This window comes from Felis catus, chromosome D2 (assembly GCF_018350175.1).
Source record: "Felis catus isolate Fca126 chromosome D2, F.catus_Fca126_mat1.0, whole genome shotgun sequence".
In the NCBI taxonomy this organism is placed as follows: domain Eukaryota; kingdom Metazoa; phylum Chordata; class Mammalia; order Carnivora; family Felidae; genus Felis; species Felis catus.
Genome location: NC_058378.1, coordinates 21,087,007 through 21,105,486, shown reverse-complemented (window position 1 = coordinate 21,105,486; position 18,480 = coordinate 21,087,007). Strand labels below are relative to the sequence as shown.

Genomic DNA, 18,480 nt, shown 5'->3' with positions numbered 1-18,480 from the left:
TACATCTGCTTATGAATGTGAATGCTTACAAAGATTGCTTGTTATCTTAATAGAATTTTATCGGCTGTACCACTGAGGTGGTCAATTGTGCAGGAGTTGACTAGAGGACCTGGAGAGTCTTTTAGCCTGAAAAATAACCAGAACACAGTATCCAGCTTTCTCTATATATCAAGAGTGTGCTTCCAAATCTTGGACATTATCGTGGATAGTGATAGATGCTTGCTCTTTCCCTGATTCCACAGTTCAAGCAGAGCTCTGTAATCTGAGCATTTGGCTCCACTTTTGTGACACGGGGAGGGAAAAAGTTGTTCATTGGCCTTGGCCATTTCCCTTGTTAATTTCTCAACTGTTCTTTGGTAGTATGCATATAGGCAAAAGAATAAGTCTTGGATAATCAGAGAATAAGGTACAAAGCTTCATTTAGCCACCTGGTAGATTTGTCTAGAAGATTTGCTTCTTTCCTTACCAAATTGGACATTTGGTTTGGTCCTGTGTAGAAACTGCCTCCAAAAATATTAATTATTCCCACTTCAAATGTTCTACTCCAAAACAATGCAAAAAATGGATTTCTTCCCTTTCTCATTGTGACAGGATCTGGAGATCTCACATCTGTCCTCAGCATAGGTCATGTTACTATAGCCCATGGGTAGAATTTACTTTGATTTAGGTTAGAAGTCATTAATGTCTGAAGACCTCAGTCTTTCATGGACTAGAAGCTTGTGTTCACTCCATGTTTCCTGAGTATAAACTCAACCTCTGTCACTTGCCTCTCCTTCCTTCTCACCCATCCCCACCACCATGCTATCACTTTGTTTCTATTCTTCTTTTTTTTCCCACAGCTTTCTGGCTGCTTCTCTTTCTCAGCCATGACCTTGCCACTTTGTCTTCCTCTGTCTCTATCCCTTCTAGTTGTCTTTACTGCCTCTTTTCTTTTACTTTGTGACCTTATTTTGCTAAGCTAGTTATGGTATGGAATTAAAATGTATTTAAGATACTTAATTTTGTCTGGACACTTAAATTTATTGAACATTATTATTCTGAAAATTTGGGTGATTTCAAACTGTTTTCTTTTCCCCAAATGATACTAAAAGGTTAGTATAATAGTATATAGGATAAACAACATGTTAGCCAAATGGCAATGTGATTTTCCTTTGGTTGAGCCTTTGTGGATACTGTTTTGTTTTGTTTTGTTTTTCTAACTAGAAGTCATTTATTCCTTATTCTTACCATTGAGACTATAAAAATACTAGAAAAGAACTATTTTATTTTATTTTATTTTATTTTATTTTATTTTATTTTATGCCATTCCAAGGCTTTTTTAAAATTTAAATCCAAGTTAGTTAATATATAGTGTAGTAATGATTTCGGGAGTAGAATTTAGTGATTTATCACTTGCATATAACACCGAGTGCTCATCCCAACAAGTGCCCTCCTCAATACCCATCACTCACTTAGCCCATGCCCACACCCAATATCCCTCCAGCAACCCTCAGTTTGTTCTTGGTCTTTAAGAGTCTCTTAAGGATTGTCTCCCTCTCTGTTTCTATCTTATTTTTCCTTCCCTTCCCCTATATTCATCTGTTTTCTTTCTTAAATTGCACATATAAATGAATTCATATATTTGTCTTTTTCTGACTTACTTCACTTAGCATAGTACATACACTGTAGTTCCATCCATGTCATTGAAAATGGCAAGATTTCATTCTTTTTGATTGCTGAGTAATATTCCATTGTATATATCACATCTTCCTTATTGTCTATTATGAAACTGCGTATAAGTTATGATTGGACTTGTAAAATAATCAGTGACAATATACCCTGAAGATTTATGTATTTGGGTATTTCTATGATTTATACATGTTATGTTTCCTTGGTAAAAGTATTGCTTATGTTAGATATAATCACAACAACTCAAGAAAAAAATATTCTGAAATTGTCCTCTTATAATTTTCTAGGAAACAAGAGGTATGAAGTTAAATTTAACTTAAGAACTATTCACAAGGGTGCCTGCCTGGCTCAGTCAGTAGAGCATGCAACTCTTGATTTCAAGGTCATGAGTTCAAGCCCCACATTGGGTGTAGAGCTTACTTAAAAAATGTACTTGACCTTACAATAATCATGCAGTAAAAAAAATACCAAAAAGAAAAACAAAACTACTCAAAAACCTAAAACCTGGTTCTGTATTTACTGATGGAAATTTAATTAGAAGATTGTATTTAAAAATGCAGATGAAAGGAAAATGTTTAGATCTGAGCTGAGGCTTCTTGATCCATGTAGTTTTCTGGGTTTTAGGGAGAAATTTGGGATTTTTCATTATTCAGCTAACCCAATGCCCTCATCTATTAGCCATTCATTTTAATTGTAATCAGTACATTGACTCCTTCAAAATGAAAATGAGGCAGATGGCTCTGCCTCCTCCTGCAGATGACAGATTTGGGGAAGTACATGCTGAGATCAAACCCAGCTGGACTCTGTCTCCTGAGTTCCATACCTACACATATCCAGGGCCTCCTGGACACCTGCACTGGATGACCAAAACTGCCTGTTAACTCAGGGTATCTAGAACTGAATTTATCTTCCTTTCCCCCAGCCAACTCTTCTACCAAGTTTCTTAACTAGGTAAAAGATACCACCATAAATACAAAACAACAGCAAGTAAAATTTATTGATGGGTTATATCCCCTCCCCTGGGGCACTGTCCTAAGCACTTGAGATTCCTTGTCTTCTTTTCAATTCTCCAACAATTTATGAGGTAGATACTGTTTTGTCATCCTTCCCTGAAACAGGGCTCTGGCATGCAGTAGATGGCTAATAAACATTTGCTGAATGAATGAATTCCCATTATATAGATGGGAAAACTGGGAATGTAAAGAGTGAATAATGTGTCCCAGGTCACATACATGACAAAACTGGGGCTTCAATCTAGGTGTTTCTGAGCGTATGAAAAATCCTCTGTGAGGGGCGCCTAGGTGGCTCAGTCGGTTAAGCGTCCAACTTCAGCTCCAGTCATGAACCGACTTCAGCTCAGGTTATGATCTCGCGGTTTGTGAGTTCTGCCCCATATTGGGTTCTGTGCTGAGAGCTCAGAGCCTGGAGCTGCTTCAGATTCTGTGTTTCCCTCTCTCTTTGCCCCTCCCCTACTCATGCTCTGCCTCTCTCAAAAATAAATAATAAAATATTAAAAAAAATTTTTTTTAACCTCTGTGCTTTTTTTTAAATCCTGTGCTTTTAACCATGATGGCAAAGTGACTCTTAGACCTGCAGAGTGCCTTCCATAAGGCCCAGCCCTGCTTTCACAGTGACAAATTTCCCACCCTTCTACCTCACTGATGTTTCTGGTGGTTGTCCACAGAAGCTGGCACTAAGAAGCCTACTTGGAGTGCCACCCACACCCCACTTGGTGACTCAGCCAGCCTTACCAATGAGGAATCTCTCTTCCATCTGTCCTTATGCTTAGCCCCACCCAATCTAGCCTTGGAGATACTGCTGCTCACCTCTTGGTAGGTAGTCTCTGAGCAAGCAATCTCACCTGCGTCCCCAGATTTAGTTACTGGGATGACTTCAAGATTGCCCATGTACTTTCTGTTGTAACCCCATAGCTAACCTGCTAAGTGCCTTCAGGTGCTCAAATTCAACATACATAAAACTGAACCCACTGTGTATCCTTCAGTTGTTTTGGAGAGGCTGGCTGAGAACTCTAATGCTTGTACCTTGTTAGAATTATGGACATACTTTTGACTTATCTAGCTTTTAAAACCAATAAAGGCTGACATTTGGCATTTTGGAATGTACCTGAATGCTACCTATAAAAGCCCACCATGAAGGCTAAACCCAAGAGTGCAAATTAACAAATCCACAAGACTATGGCTAATTTATTACTCAATTATATTTCAACAGTACATCTCAAATGGTTGCAGATAGAGATTTATTTGAATTTTTAATTGCTTAAAAATTCATATTAGATATATTTTTAAATCTGACTGACTTATTAAACAGCTATAATACAACATCTGTTTCTGTCTGGGGTTGCAGCAAGATCAGAAGTGGTCTCTTGGCCTTCACGCACTGATGATAATTATTTCTCTTCTTTGTTCCCTACTGCTCAGTAAGTGGGCCACCGGAAACATCCGTTGGCTCCCAGGGTCAGAGATGTGGAGTCTTCTACCATGGACACTGGTCAAACCCTCCCTGGAACTAACATAGTTTATATCACCCTGCATACTGAATTTAAAATGGATATCATATTACTATCAGCCTCATGTGGTTGTTATGAAGATTAAATACATGCAAAAACTCTTACAGGTTTGAAGAAATAAGTGAGTTACTCCAGAAATATTACATATGATTATTCTTATTTATAACTAAGAACTGATAGGAGGGACAATATGTTGAGGGGCATATTGGTTCTCATTTCCCTTATTAACCCCACAGGGATTCTGAGTATAATTCATGTTCAATAAGACAAGATAATATTCAGTTCCTTATTCTGATGATGATAATTACTATAAAATGATGGTTCTCATGGTTACTATGTTTAGCAGCTTCTATGCCTTATCTCAGTGTTTCACCAAATATGCTAGACAAAGGTCCATGGGCAAATATTGTTAGTTTTACTAGAAATTTATTTTAATGTGTATTAGTAAGAAAAATAGTAACTAGCACATCAAATTCATTATGTCTTGACCACCATAACTTAAGATGAAGCCAAAATTAAAAAATGAAAACAATTATAGGTTGAAATTTTATCTATCCATTTAAAATACGTAGTAAATATATTAATTTATATAAAATATGTACTCTTTTGTACATATTCTACTCTATATCTATATACAGATCTTCAGATTTTCTTTGACTTATAATAGGGTTGCATCCAGGTAACACACTGTAAGCTGAAAATATTGTAAATCAGAAATTCACAGAGGGGCACCTGGGTGTCTCAGTAGGTGAAATGTCTGCCTCTGGATTTTGTCTCGGGTCATAATCTCATGGTTCGTGAGTTTGAGCCCCATGTTGGGCTCTGCACTGACAACGCAGAGCCTGCTTGGGATTCTTTCTCTCCCTCTGTCTCCGCCACCATACTCTGTTCTTTCTGTCTCTCTCTCGAAATAAATAAAAAAACATTAAAAAAAACTTTTTAAAAAATCCATGAAATACACCTAGACTACTAAGCAATCTAACTTAGCCTAGCCTACATGAATAGGTTCTCAGAACACTTACATTAGCCTACAGTTGAGCAAAATTATCTAACATAAAGCCTATTTTATGAAGTTGAATATCATGTAATTTATTGAACACTGTACCGAAAGTGGAAACAAAAATGGCTGTATAGAGAATGGTTTTAAGTGTATTGGTGGTTTACCCTTGTGACTGCATGGCTGACTGTGAGCTGTGGCTCACTGCCACTGCCCAGCATCACAAGAGAGTATCGTACCACACAAAGCTATCCCAGGAGAAGATCCAATTTCAAAATTCAAAGTATGGTTTCTACTGAATGTTATCACTTTCACACCATCGTAACATCAAAAAATCATAAATTGAACCATCATAAGTTTGGGGTGTGTGTGTGTGTGTGTGTGTGTGTGTGTGTGTGTGTGCGCGCGCGCAGAGAGAGAGAGAGGGACAGGGAGTAAACATAGGTTTATGTGGATATGGCAAAAATTTTGTAGAAGATATAGTTTTATTTCATTTCATCTTCATCCTCACTTAGTCTTGTGAGGCAGGTACCATCATTCTCTCCATTTTACAAGTGAAAAAAAAAATCCATGTTTAAAAAAGCCCAACATTTCTGAAGTCTTTCTAAACAAATGGTAGACCTGAGGCTCCAACTCATAATCTTTGCTCTCTGTTGTGGCATCCCTGGGGTTGTTTCTCACATTCTCAGGAATGCTCATTTTCTTTCAAACTTTTTAAAAAATATTAACATTTATTGTTTTTTCCTCCTATAAAATTAAGATTTATTCATTATAGAAATTTTAGAAAATAAGATTTCTTTTAGAAAAGAAAAGAAGAAATAGGTTTTTTTTAATTGTGGTAATAACATGAGAGCTACACTTTTTTTTACCTGAAGATCTGTTTTTTTTTTTGACATAGATATATACTCTTAACAACTTTTTAAGTGTACGGCAGAATACTGTTAACTCCAGGCACAATGTGCAGCAACCTCTTTTTACTTTCCTGTCACAGCTCTGTAAGATGGGCCAAACAAAGACACTGAGAGAGGTCAGGAAGTCCCTGGAACTTCACAAGAAAGTATAAGCACACCAAAATTCCTGGTTCCTAGGCCCCTTCCTTTAAATCACACTGCATCACATGAGGGGCCCTATAGCAAGCAGCCCTGTCCTTTGGAAGACAAAGTAACATACTCAACTGAGAAGCATCAGAAACCGCAGTAAGCTTTTCCCTGTTGGGGAGCAGGGTCTGTAAGAGCTGACCTGGGCTCTATTCCCAGGATGATAGCAGCAATGGCTGCCTCAGAATCTGTGCTGGCCTCTTCTGAGCAAGGAGCTCAATAATTCTGTGTGTGCAAGTGCCCACACACATGCACCATCTGATTTAATTAAGCCACTTCTCAATTCAAATAATGAGTTTGAACACATAACTGAAGCACTACCAAATTACCAATTTTTGACTTTTTGTTGGTTTTCAGCTTGGTGCTTCTAGGTCTTTGTGGCTCTCTGCTTCCTCTAGTGGTAAATCTAGGGCAGGGGGTTTGGGATGTTAAGTAGGCAGCAAATGACATGAGTGCCCACAGAAGCACACACCATATAAATGGAGGTTTATGGATTTAATTGTAATGCAATTCAAAAGGAGCCATTCAGAGTGATCCATGATCTTATGAAGTTCCATCATAGGACCCTGTGGGTTTCAGAAGCTAAGCTCTCTTCTTGCCTCCACTTCAGTCAAATGGCTAGGAGCCCAAGTGCCTCCATTTGGCATTACAAAGCAGCACCAAGAGACTCATGTTCATTTTGACCCTAGGGCCACAGCTGAGCTGAAGGGCTGAATGCCTCAGACCTTTCCCATTTCAACAAAAATACACTGGTCCCAGGTGCTTGCTAAAAATTCTCTTCTTCCCCATCATTATTACCAAAAGATTCTGTCCAGAAACAGGTAATAAGAATAAAATGCATTTCTTTTTGGGGCCTAATGGTTTATTGAAAGGATTTGGTAAGCACCTGTATACCTCCTGGTGGGCTTTGAAGGTGATTGTTAGCATATGTTGTTGATTAGTAACATTTATTGATTAGTAACTCTTACTCCTGTTACTCTTTAAGGCTCCTGCCAAACTGTGTTTTCTGGGTAAATTATTCTTAGCAAGGGTGTTGCCTGTGGTGAGTTGTCAGACACACGGACACACCTTGCTTCAGACCTGGGTACTGGTGTTCATCTGGCCCCACCTCTTCACCAGCCCTCATCTCATGCACTTCTGGCCAGCTCAGCCACTGATAGTATGCTGTTAGTGAGCTTCACAGGCACATTGGAGGCATTATCCGGGCTCCCAGTCTGAAACCCAACAGGGAAGAAGCCAATTGAAAGCACACAAGGGATCAGACCTTTGATGTTGCACAAAGCAAATTGCATTTCAAGCTCTGGAGAACATGAGCCATTCTAAACCTGATTAAGAGTCATCCGGTACCAAATTGTGATAAATGTTTATTTTGGAAAAGTGGATTGTCAGTGTTTTCAGATTCTGCTTATTCACCCAGAAAGCATTTGTTTTTCTCTTTATTTGGGGTAAGAATAAAAGAAAGCCTTGAATTGTCCTGAGTTGTTTGCTGGGCAAAATTGAGAAGGAGTTTGTTTTGGCTTCTGCTCAAATAACTGTCTAGAGCCCCCTGATGTAGAGAGTCTCACCTGGCCACTCTGACTGTGTCTTCATATTCCTCACTTATCTGCCCTTCCTCTAGAGCGCAGTGTGCCCACTCTCTGGACTGGCCCTGAGGTGGGAAGTTAATGAGTTCATTTAAAGGGAGAGTGATCTGGACCCCTGGGTGGCTCAGTAGGTTAAGCATCGGACTTTGGCTCAGGTCATGATCTCACAGTTCAACAGTTTGAGCCCTGTGTTGGTCTCTGTTCTGACAGCTCAGAGCCTGGAGCCTGCTTCGGATTCTGGGTCTCCTTCTCTCTTTGCCCCTCCTGCTTCTCTCTTTCTCTCTCTCTCTCTCTTTCTCTCTCTCTCTCTCTCTCTCTCTCTCTCAAAAATAAACAATTAAAAAAAATAAAAGGGGAGTGATCATAGAATTCAGACACAGACGTAGCTGGAGACAGGATTTGGAATCTGTTTTGTTCTTGTTTTTTAATTTTTGTCAAAAATAAAATGCTACAAAAAATTTTGGAGGAGAAAAAGAATCATTCCTAATTCTTCCATGCTTTGTAGTTGCTAAGTAGCTTCTTTGGTATTTTAGTGCACTTACTTGTACACATAAATGTATGCTTTTTACGTAAAATGAAATCATTACTGAATCATTACTTTAAATTTATACCAAAATAATTTGTGTTTCCATTTTTTTGTTAGTGGCTTTGTAATATTTTCTATCCAGTTTCTCTGAGAATAAACATAACAGTACTTTGAAAGCCTTTCATATCCCCAGAAAGAAGAAATGACAAAGAAGCCAGACATTATAATGAATGTTTATGATCTTTACTTAGGAACATGACAGTCTCAAGGCCTCTGTCATTTCTGAATCTTGATGATTTATCTTGTTTCCTCAGACCCTGCACCAGCCCACAAAGATGGGCAGAATGAAGCAGACAGTGCACCAGAAGACCTCCAGTCTGTCGGGACTAGCAGGCTTCTCTATCACATCACTGACGGTGATAACCCACTGCTGTCACCACGATGCTCCATCTTCAGCCAAAGCCAGAGATTCAACTTAGACCCTGAATCAGCCCCTTCTCCACCCAGCACTCAGCAGTTTATGATGTAAGAAAACCTTATCTTCATTTCATCCACTTTTTCAAATACATTTATAACCTATAACGAAGTCTGTGTCTGAAATAGTGCAGACATGCCTATCAAATACAACCGCAAGACCTGAGCAATGAATGGCAAGAATCAGTGTACTTTCTATTTGGGAATACCGTGTCAGGTCTTGCCATCTCAGGAGGAAATGGTCATGAGATGCAGGAATACCCCAGAGCTTACATGTTTGAACATTTTTGGTCAAATGACCAGAGTCCTAAGTAAGAATATGTCTATGCAAATATCAGGAGTATCCTTCTTGGTAAGCTCAATATTCTTTGCATGCCCAACAGTGGCTTCAGGGGATAGCTTGCGGCAGTGCTTGGGAGTTGTCTACCTCAATTTCTTCTTAGATTCCACAAGAGTAGCAGCTTACAATAGCTGCCCTCCACTCCCCCAAAAAAGTGTGAAACTATGCATTCTTTTTTTAAAAAATCTACAAATAATTTTGATTCAAAACTAAAATGAGTGTCCCTTGGCTGAAAATATGTACAGAGAATCCTAGTTTCTCCTTAGTAACTTCTGCTGTCATTAATGAATTTTCCAAATCTGACCTTGCAGGCTGTCTATTGATGGATTTGAGGGAGTTAGTGGATTACTGCTATTGTAAACTGTGGGCTATGTGAGAGGGTCAATGCATTTTCTGGAGGTGGAGGTCCATTCTTATTAGATTCACAAGGCTCTGTTGTGTCAAGAAAATTAACTACTTATCTATATCTTCTTTAAAAATGTTATTAGGTGCAACCTGTTAGGGATAATGCCACAGCAGGCTATTTCTTTTTGTCTTAAATTGGCCTCTTCCAAACTTTAGGAAATGCACTTCCTAGAATAATATTCTGACATTTCTGCACTAAATTCCCTGATAGCACTGTCCCATAATGGAATTCTTTGATCAGTGGTCTCTATTAATAAGTAAATGCCACCATGGTAGACTCATCAAAAATGGCCTATCCTCTCTGATAATCCAGGAAGCTTCGTTTGTAGACCAGCAGCAATGTTTATGGGAAGACCATGGTTTTTGATGATTCTCTCCCTCCCTGCAATCATTACAGGCCACGAAGTTCTTCACGGTGTGGCTGTGGTGATGGCAAGGAGCCACAGACCATTACCCAGCTCACCAAGCACATCCAGAGCCTCAAGCGAAAAATTAGGAAATTTGAAGAAAAATTTGAACAAGAAAAGAAATACCGGGTAAGGACCCTGTGGCTTGAAATAAGGGTTGATTGTGTCTGAGGTGTGTGGGCTTTTCTGTCCTTCCTTTTTGGGTACTCCTCTGTGCCAGGGGACAGCTGTTTTCATTTGCCAACACAGGATCTATCATAAATAGAGTTCCTATCCTGGATCTGTCCTATTCTCACAGGCTGTCAGTTGCTCTCTAAAAAGATATTTTCTGGTAATGGATTATACCTCTTTTTTAAATCTTTTTTATTATTTATTCTTTAATATAATTTATTGTCAAATTGGTTTCTAATGCAAATTGGTGCAGCCGCTCTGGAAAGCAGTGTGGAGGTTCCTCAGAAAATTAAAAATAGACCTACCCTATGACCCAGCAATAGCACTGCTAGGAATTTATCCAAGGGATACAGGAGTACTGATGCATAGGGCCACTTGTACCCCAATGTTCATAGCAGCACTCTCAACAATAGCCAAATTATAGAAAGAGCCTAAATGTCCATCAACTGATGAATGGATAAAGAAATTGTGGTTTGTATACACAATGGAATATTACGTGGCAATGAGAAAAAATGAAATATGGCCTTTTGTAGCAATGTGGATGGAACTGGAGAGTGTGATGCTAAGTGAAATAAGCCATACAGAGAAAGACAGATACCATATGGTTTCACTCTTATGTGGATCCTGAGAAACTTAACAGGAACCCATGGGGGACGGGAAGGAAAAAAAAAGAGGTTAGAGTGGGAGAGAGCCAAAGCATAAGAGACTGTTAAAAACTGAGAACAAACTGAGGGTTGATGGGGGGTGGGAGGGAGGAGAGGGTGGGTGATGGGTATTGAGGAGGGCACCTTTTGGGATGAGCACTGGGTGTTGTATGGAAACCAATTTGTCAATAAATTTCATATAAAAAAAACACCCAGTGCTCATTCCAACAGGTGCCCTCCTCAATGCCTATCACCCACTTTCCCCTCTCCCCCAACCCCCATCAACCCTCAGTCTGTTCTCAGTATTTAAGAGTCTGTTATGGTTTGCCTCTTTCACTCTCTGTAACCTTTTTTTCCCCTTCCCCTCCCCCATGGCCTTCTGTTAATATTCTCAAGAGACACATATGAGTGAAAATATATGGTATCTTTCTCTGCCTGAATTATTTCACTTAGCATAATACCCTCTAGTTCCATCCACATTGCTACAAATGGCCAGATTTCATTCTTTCTCATTGCCAAGTGGTATTCCATTGTATATATAAACCACTTCTTCTTTATCCATTCATCATTTGATGGACATTTAGGCTCTTTCCATAATTTGCCTATTGTTGAAAGTGCTTCTATAAACATTGGAGTACAAGTGCCCCTATGCATCAGCACTCCTGTATTCCTTGGGTAAATTCCTAGCAGTGCTATTCCTGGGTCATAGGGTAGATCTGTTTTTAATTTTTTGAGGAACCTGCACATGTTTTCCAGAGCGGCTGCCCCAGTTTGCATTCCTACCAACAGTACAAGAGGGTTCTGATTTCTCCACATCCTCACCAGCATCTGTAGTCTCCCGATTTGTTCATTTTAGCCACTCTGGCGTGAGGTGTGGTATCTCAGTGTGGTTTTGATTTTTATTTCCCTGATGATGAGTGACATTGAGGCATCTTTTCATGTACCTGTTGACCATCTGAATGTCTTCTTTAGAAAAGTGTCTATTCATGTTTTCTGCCCATTTCTTCACTGGATTTTTTTTGGGGGGGTGTGGAGTTTGGTTAGTTCTTTGTAGATTTTGGATACTAGCCCTTTGTCTGATATGTCATTTGCAAATATCTTTTCCCATTCCATTGGTTGCCTTTTAGTTTTGTTGATTGTTTCCTTTGCAGTGCAGAAGCTTTTTATCTTCATGAGGTCCCAATAGTTCATTTTTGCTTTTAATTCCTTTGCCTTTGGAGATGTGTTGAGTAAGAAATTGCTGCAGCTGAGGTCAGAGAGGTTTTTCCTGATTTCTCCTCTAGGGTTTTGATAGTTTCCTATCTCACATTCAGTTCCTTCATCCATTTTGAGTTTATTTTTGTGAATGATGTAAGAAAGTGGTTTAGTTTCATTCTTCTGCATGTTGCTGTCCAGTTCTCCCAGCACCATTTGTTAAAGAGACTGCCTTTTTTCCATTGGATATTTTTTCCTGCTTTGTCAAAGATTAGTTGGCCATACAATGGAAGAATAAATATTATTAAAATGTCACTACTACCCAAAGCAATCTACACATTCCATGCAATCCCAATCAAAATTGTAACCACCATTCTTCTCGAAGCTAGAACAAGCAATCCTAAAATTTTATGGAACCACAAAAGACCCCAAATAGCCAAGGTAATATTGAAGAAGAAAACCAAAGAGGGAGGCATCACAGTCCCAGACTTTAGCCTCTACTACAAAGCTGTGATCATCAAGACAGTACGGTATTGGCACAAAAACAGACACAGACCAATGGAATAGAGACTCCAGATTTGGATTATAATTCTTATTTCCAAACTGATTTGATTATCTGTCCTCCTCTTTCCTCCCTAAGGAGCATTCCTATCACTAATAGTCTAGGACTAAAATTTAGAAAACTTTTGAATTATGATCTTATTTTTTTCTTTAACTCTTTACCATTTACATGTTTATAAGAACCTATTAAGGACACAAAGGACAGAATCTCTACTTGTATAACAAAATGAAGGAGAGTTTTCTTTGACATAAAAATATCTCCTGGTTGATAGATAGGGACCTATCAAGTAACATCTGTTCAGGCCACTCATAATAACAACCCCCAATCTATCTTTTCCAGTCCAAGAGACACCAGTCTTCATGCTGGTGTTGCAGTGTTGTAATGATGAACTTTTTCTTTCATTATATAAGAAACAATAGAAAGGTATGTGTCCTCATTGTCAATGTTAGTTTTATTTATCTTCCCTAATGGTGACCATGGCATAGAGAAAAATCATATTCATGTAGAACTGCACAAAGATATTGGGTCTTTGGCAGAGGGCCCAGACAGCTTGTTATCAGAATAAAAGAGAACAGGGGATAATGTCTCATACATCTTGAAATATTTAAAGGCTCACTAAACCTTGGTACAAAGGCAATTGACACATCCCCGTGAGTCAAATAAGATTGGGGGAGGGAGGTGAAAGTGGATGATATCCCACTCTCCCATTCTTTCTGACCTGTTTCCCACAGTGGCTTCAAATTCACTAAAAGAGGGGTGTAAAGAGTGATTTTTAGCTTTGCACAATAGAAAACAAAATCAGACAGCTTTTCAAGACGAACTTTTCTTTTTCAAAGCTACTTACCGTCTTTTACCTTTTTAGCGCAGGAGGGGCACCCTACAAATAATGAATACAAGCCTTTATTTTACAGATAAGGAAATTGAGGCCCAGAAAAGACCTGTAACTTGCCTTAGGTGGTTGCATTCTGTCAGCTCAGACTTAGGATGGTAGAATAAATATAAGTGGGTTTTGCAATGGAGGAATAGAAGTAAGATTTGTAAGTGTCCACATTTTGAAAGTTCTAGATATCTTGAGAGAAACTGATTTTTTCTGTTTGCAGCTGGAGTGTTATTGGATCTGTGATGCCCTCACTTTGGGGACTGTAGAGTAACAACTATAAGCTCCATTACCGGAGCCTGTTAATACTTATTACCTGCCAATTTTTTTATTTCAAGTTTTTATTTAAATTCTAATTAGTTAACACATATAGTAAAATTGGGTGCAGGTGTAGGCTTTAGTGATTCATCACTTAAATACAACACTCAGTGGTCATCACAAGTACTCTCCTTAATCCCCATCATCAATTTAGCCCATCTTCAATTTAGCCCAACACCTTCCATCAACAGTTTGTTCTCTATTGTTAAGAGTCTCTTGTGGTTTGCTTCCCTCTTTTTCCCCCCTTCCCCTATGTTCATTTGTTTTGTTTCTTAAACTCCACATATGAGTGAAATCATATGGTATTTGTCTTTCTCTAATTTTGTGTAGCATAACATATTCTAACTCCATCCATGTTATTGCAAATGGCAAGATTTCATTCTTTTTAATGGCTGAGTAATATTCCACTGTATATATACACCTGGCAATTCTTTTTTTGGGGGGGAGGGGGCATATCTTTTTTTTTAAATTTACATCCAAGTTAATTAGCATATAGTGCAATAATGATTTCAGGAATAGAATCCAGTGATTCATCCCCTACATATAACCACCAATGTTTATCCCAAGTGTCATCCTTAATGTCCCTTGCCCATTTAACCCATCGCCCTACCCACAACCCCTCCAGCAACCCTCAGTTTGTTCTGTTTGTATTTAAGAGTCTCTTATGTCTTGTCCCCCTCCCTGTTTTTATACTATTTTTGCTCCCCTTACCTTGTATTCATCTGTTTTATATCTTAAATTCCACATAAGTGAAGTCATATATTTGTCTTTCTCTGACTAATTTTGCTTAGCATAATACACTCTAGTTCCATCCACATTGTTGCAAATGGCAAGATCCCATTTGTTTTGATTGCCCATTAATATTCCATTGCATATATATACCACATCTTCTTTATGCATTCATCAGTCAATGGACATTTGGGCTCTTTCCATACTTTGGCTATTGTTGATAGTGTTGTTATACATATAGGGGTGGGTGCATGTGCCCCTTCAAAACAGCACTCCTGTATCCTTTGGATAAATACCTAGTAGTTCAATGCTGGGTCGTAGGGTAGTTCTATTTTTAATTTTTTGAGAAACTTCCATACTGTTTCCCAGAGTGGCTGCACCAGTTTGCGTTCCCACCAATGGTGCAAAAGAGTTCCTCTTTCCTCACATCCTCGCCAACTCTGTTGTTGCTTCAGTTGTTAATTTTAGCCATCTGACAGGTGAGAGGTGGTATCTCATTGTGGTTTTGATTTGCATTTCTCTAATGATGAGGGATGTTGAGCATTTTTTCATGTGTCTGTTAGCCATCTGGATGTTTTCTTTGGAAAATTGTCTACTCATGTCATTCGCCCATTTCTTCACTGGATTATTTGTTTTTTTGGGTGTTGAGTTTGGTAAGTTCTTTATAGATTTTGGATACTAACCCTTTATCTGCTATGTCCTTTGCAAATATCTTCCCACATTCCATCACTTGCCTTTTAGTTATGTTGATTCCTTCTCTGTGCAGAAGCTTTTTATCTTGATGAGGTCCCAATAGTTCATTTTTGCTTTTGTTTCCCTTGCTTCCAGAGATATGTTGAGTAAGAAGTTGCCATGACTGAGGTCAAAGAGGTTTTTGCCTGCTTTTTCCTCTAGGATTTTGATGGCTTCCTGTCTTATGTTTAGGTATTTCATTCATTTCAAGTTTATTTTTGTGTATGTATAAGATAGTAGTCCAGGTTCATTCTTCTGTATGTTACTTTCCTGTTTTACCAACACCATTTGCTGAAGAAACTGCCTTTTTCCATTGGATATCCTTTCCTGCTTTGTCAAAGATTAGTTGGCCATACGTTTGTTGGTCAATTTCTGGGTTCTCTATTCTGTTCCATTGATCTATGTGTCTGGTTTTGTGCCAGGGCCACACTGTCTTGATGATTAGAGCTTTGTAATGCATCTTAAAGCCTGGAATTGTGATGCCTCCAGCCTTGGTTTTCTTTTTCAGCATTACTTTAGCTATTCGGAGTCTTTCTGGTTCCATACAAATTTTAGAATTGTTTATTCTAGCTCTGTGAAGAATGCTGGTGCTATTTTGATAGGGATTGCATTGAAGATATAGATTACTTTGGGTAGTATTGACATTTTAACAATATTTTTTCTTCCAATCCATGAGCATGGAATGCTTTTCCGTGTGTGTGTGTGTGTGTGTGTGTGTGTGTGTGTGTGTGTGTGTTCTTTGATTTCTTTTATAAGCTTTCTATCGTTTTCAGTGTATAGATTTTTCACCTCTTTGGTTAGGTTTATTCCTAGGTTTTTTATGGTTTTTGGTGCAATTGTAAATGGGATAAATTCCTTGATTTCTCTTTCTGCTGCTTCATTATTGGTATATAGAAATGAAATTGATATCTGTACATTGATTTTATATCCTGCAACTTTGCTGAATTCATGGATCAGTTCTAGCAGTTTTTTGGTGGAATCTTTTGGGTTTTCCATATAGAGTATCATGTCATCTGCGAAGACTCAGAGTTTGGCTTCCTCCTTGCTGATTTGGATGCCTTTTATTTCTTTGTGTTGTCTGACTGCTGAGGCTAGGGCTTCTAACACTATGTTGAGTAATAGTGGTGAGAGTGGATATCCTTGTCGTGTTCCTGACCTTAGGGAGAAAACTCTCAGTTTTCCCTATTGAGGATGATTTTCGTGGTGGGTCTTTCATATATGGTTTTTATGATCTTAAGGTATGATCTTTCTATCCCTACTTTCTTGAGGGTTTTTTTTTTTTATCAAGAAAGGATGATGTATTTTGTTAAATGCTTCTCTGCATGTATTGAGAGGATCGTATAGTTCTTATTCTTTAATGTGTTACTATTATTATTAATGTGAAGTATCACATTGATTTAATTGCAGATATTAAACAAGGCTTGCATCCCAGAAATAAATCCACTTGATCGTGGTTAATATTTTTTTTAATATATTGTTGGATCCTGTTGGTTAGTAACTTGTTGAGGATTTTTGTATCAATATTCATCAGGGAAATTGGTCTGTAGATCTCCTTTTTAGTGGGGTATTTGTCTGGTTTTGGAATCAAGGTAATGCTGACCTCATAGAATGAGTTTGGAAGATTTCCTTCCATTTCTATTTTTGCAACAGCTTCAAAAGAATAGATATTAACTCTTCTTTATTTTTTTTGTTTTTCTTTTATTTATTTATTTTTTAATATATGAAATTTACTGTTAAATGGGTTTCCATACAACACCCAGTGCTCATCCCAAAAGATGCCTTCTTCAATGCCCATCACCTACACCCGCTCCCTCCCACCCCCCATCAACCCTCAGTTTGTTCTCAGTTTTGAAGAGTCTCTTATGCTTTGGCTGTCTCCCACTCTAACCTCTTTTATTTTTCCTTCCCCTCTGCCATGGTTTCTGTTAAGTTTCTCAGGATCCACATAAGAGTGAAAACATATGGTATCTGTCTTTCTCTGTATGGCTTATTTCACGTAGCATCACACTCTCCAGTTCCATCCACGTTGCTACAAAGGGCCATATTTCATTCTTTTTCATTACCACGTAGTACTCCATTGTGTGTATAAAACCACAATTTCTTTTTTTTTATATATATATGAAATTTATTGACAAATTGGTTTCCATACAACACCCAGTGCTCATCCCAAAAGGTGCCCTCCTCAATACCCAACACCCACCCTCTCCTCCCTCCCACCCCCCATCAACCCTCAGTTTGTTCTCAGTTTTTAACAGTCTCTTATGCTTTGGCTCTCTCCCACTCTAATCTCTTTTTTTTTTTTCCTTACCCTCCCCCGTGGGTTCCTGTTAAGTTTCTCAGGATCCACATAAGAGTGAAACCATATGGTATCTGTCTTTCTCTGTATGGCTTATTTCACTTAGCATCACACTCTCCAGTTCCATCCACGTTGCTACAAAAGGCCATATTTCATTTTTACTCATTGCCACGTAATATTCCATTGTGTATACAAACCACAATTTCTTTATCCATTCATCAGTTGATGGACATTTAGGCTCTTTCTATAATTTGGCTATTGTTGAGAGTGCTGCTATGAACATTGAGGTACAAGTGGCCCTATGCATCAGTACTCCTGTATCCCTTGGATAAATTCCTAGCAGTGCTATTGCTGGGTCATAGGGTAGGTCTATTTTTAATTTTCTGAGGAACCTCCACACTGCTTTCCAGAGCGGCTGCACCAATTTGCATTCCCACCAACAGTGCAAGAGGGTTCCCGTTTCTCCACATCCTCTCCAGCATCTTTAGTCTCCTGATTTGTTCATTTTGGCCACTCTGACTGGCGTGAGGTGATACCTGAGAGTGGTTTTGATTTTTATTTCCCTGATAAGGAGCGACGCTGAACATCTTTTCATGTGCCTGTTGGCCATCCGGATGTCTTCTTTAGAGAAGTGTCTATTCATGTTTTCTGCCCATTTCTTCACTGGTTTATTTGTTTTTTGGGTGTGGAGTTTGGTGAGCTCTTTATAGATTTTGGATACTAGCCCTTTGTCTGATATGTCATTTGCGAATGTCTTTTCCCATTCCGTTGGTTGCCTTTTAGTTTTGTTGGTTGTTTCCTTTGCTGTGCAGAAGCTTTTTATCTTCATAAGGTCCCAGTAATTCACTTTTGCTTTTAATTCCCTTGCCTTTGGGGATGTGTCGAGTAAGAGATTGCTGTGGCTGAGGTCAGAGAGGTCTTTTCCTGCTTTCT

The 18,480-nt window shown here is 38.7% G+C and overlaps 1 protein-coding gene across 6 annotated transcripts in view; it reads left to right on the top strand.

Annotated features, from left to right (window-relative positions):
- FAM13C (family with sequence similarity 13 member C) overlaps positions 1-18,480 on the top strand; it is a 169,151-nt gene that overhangs the window by 116,995 nt on the left and 33,676 nt on the right. For all 6 annotated transcript variants that reach the window (XM_045039993.1, XM_011287384.4, XM_045039996.1 and 3 more), the window contains 2 exons: positions 8,713-8,923; positions 10,015-10,153. In XM_045039993.1, coding sequence (XP_044895928.1) covers positions 8,713-8,923; positions 10,015-10,153 — 350 coding nt within the window. The remainder of the gene's footprint in view (positions 1-8,712; positions 8,924-10,014; positions 10,154-18,480) is intronic.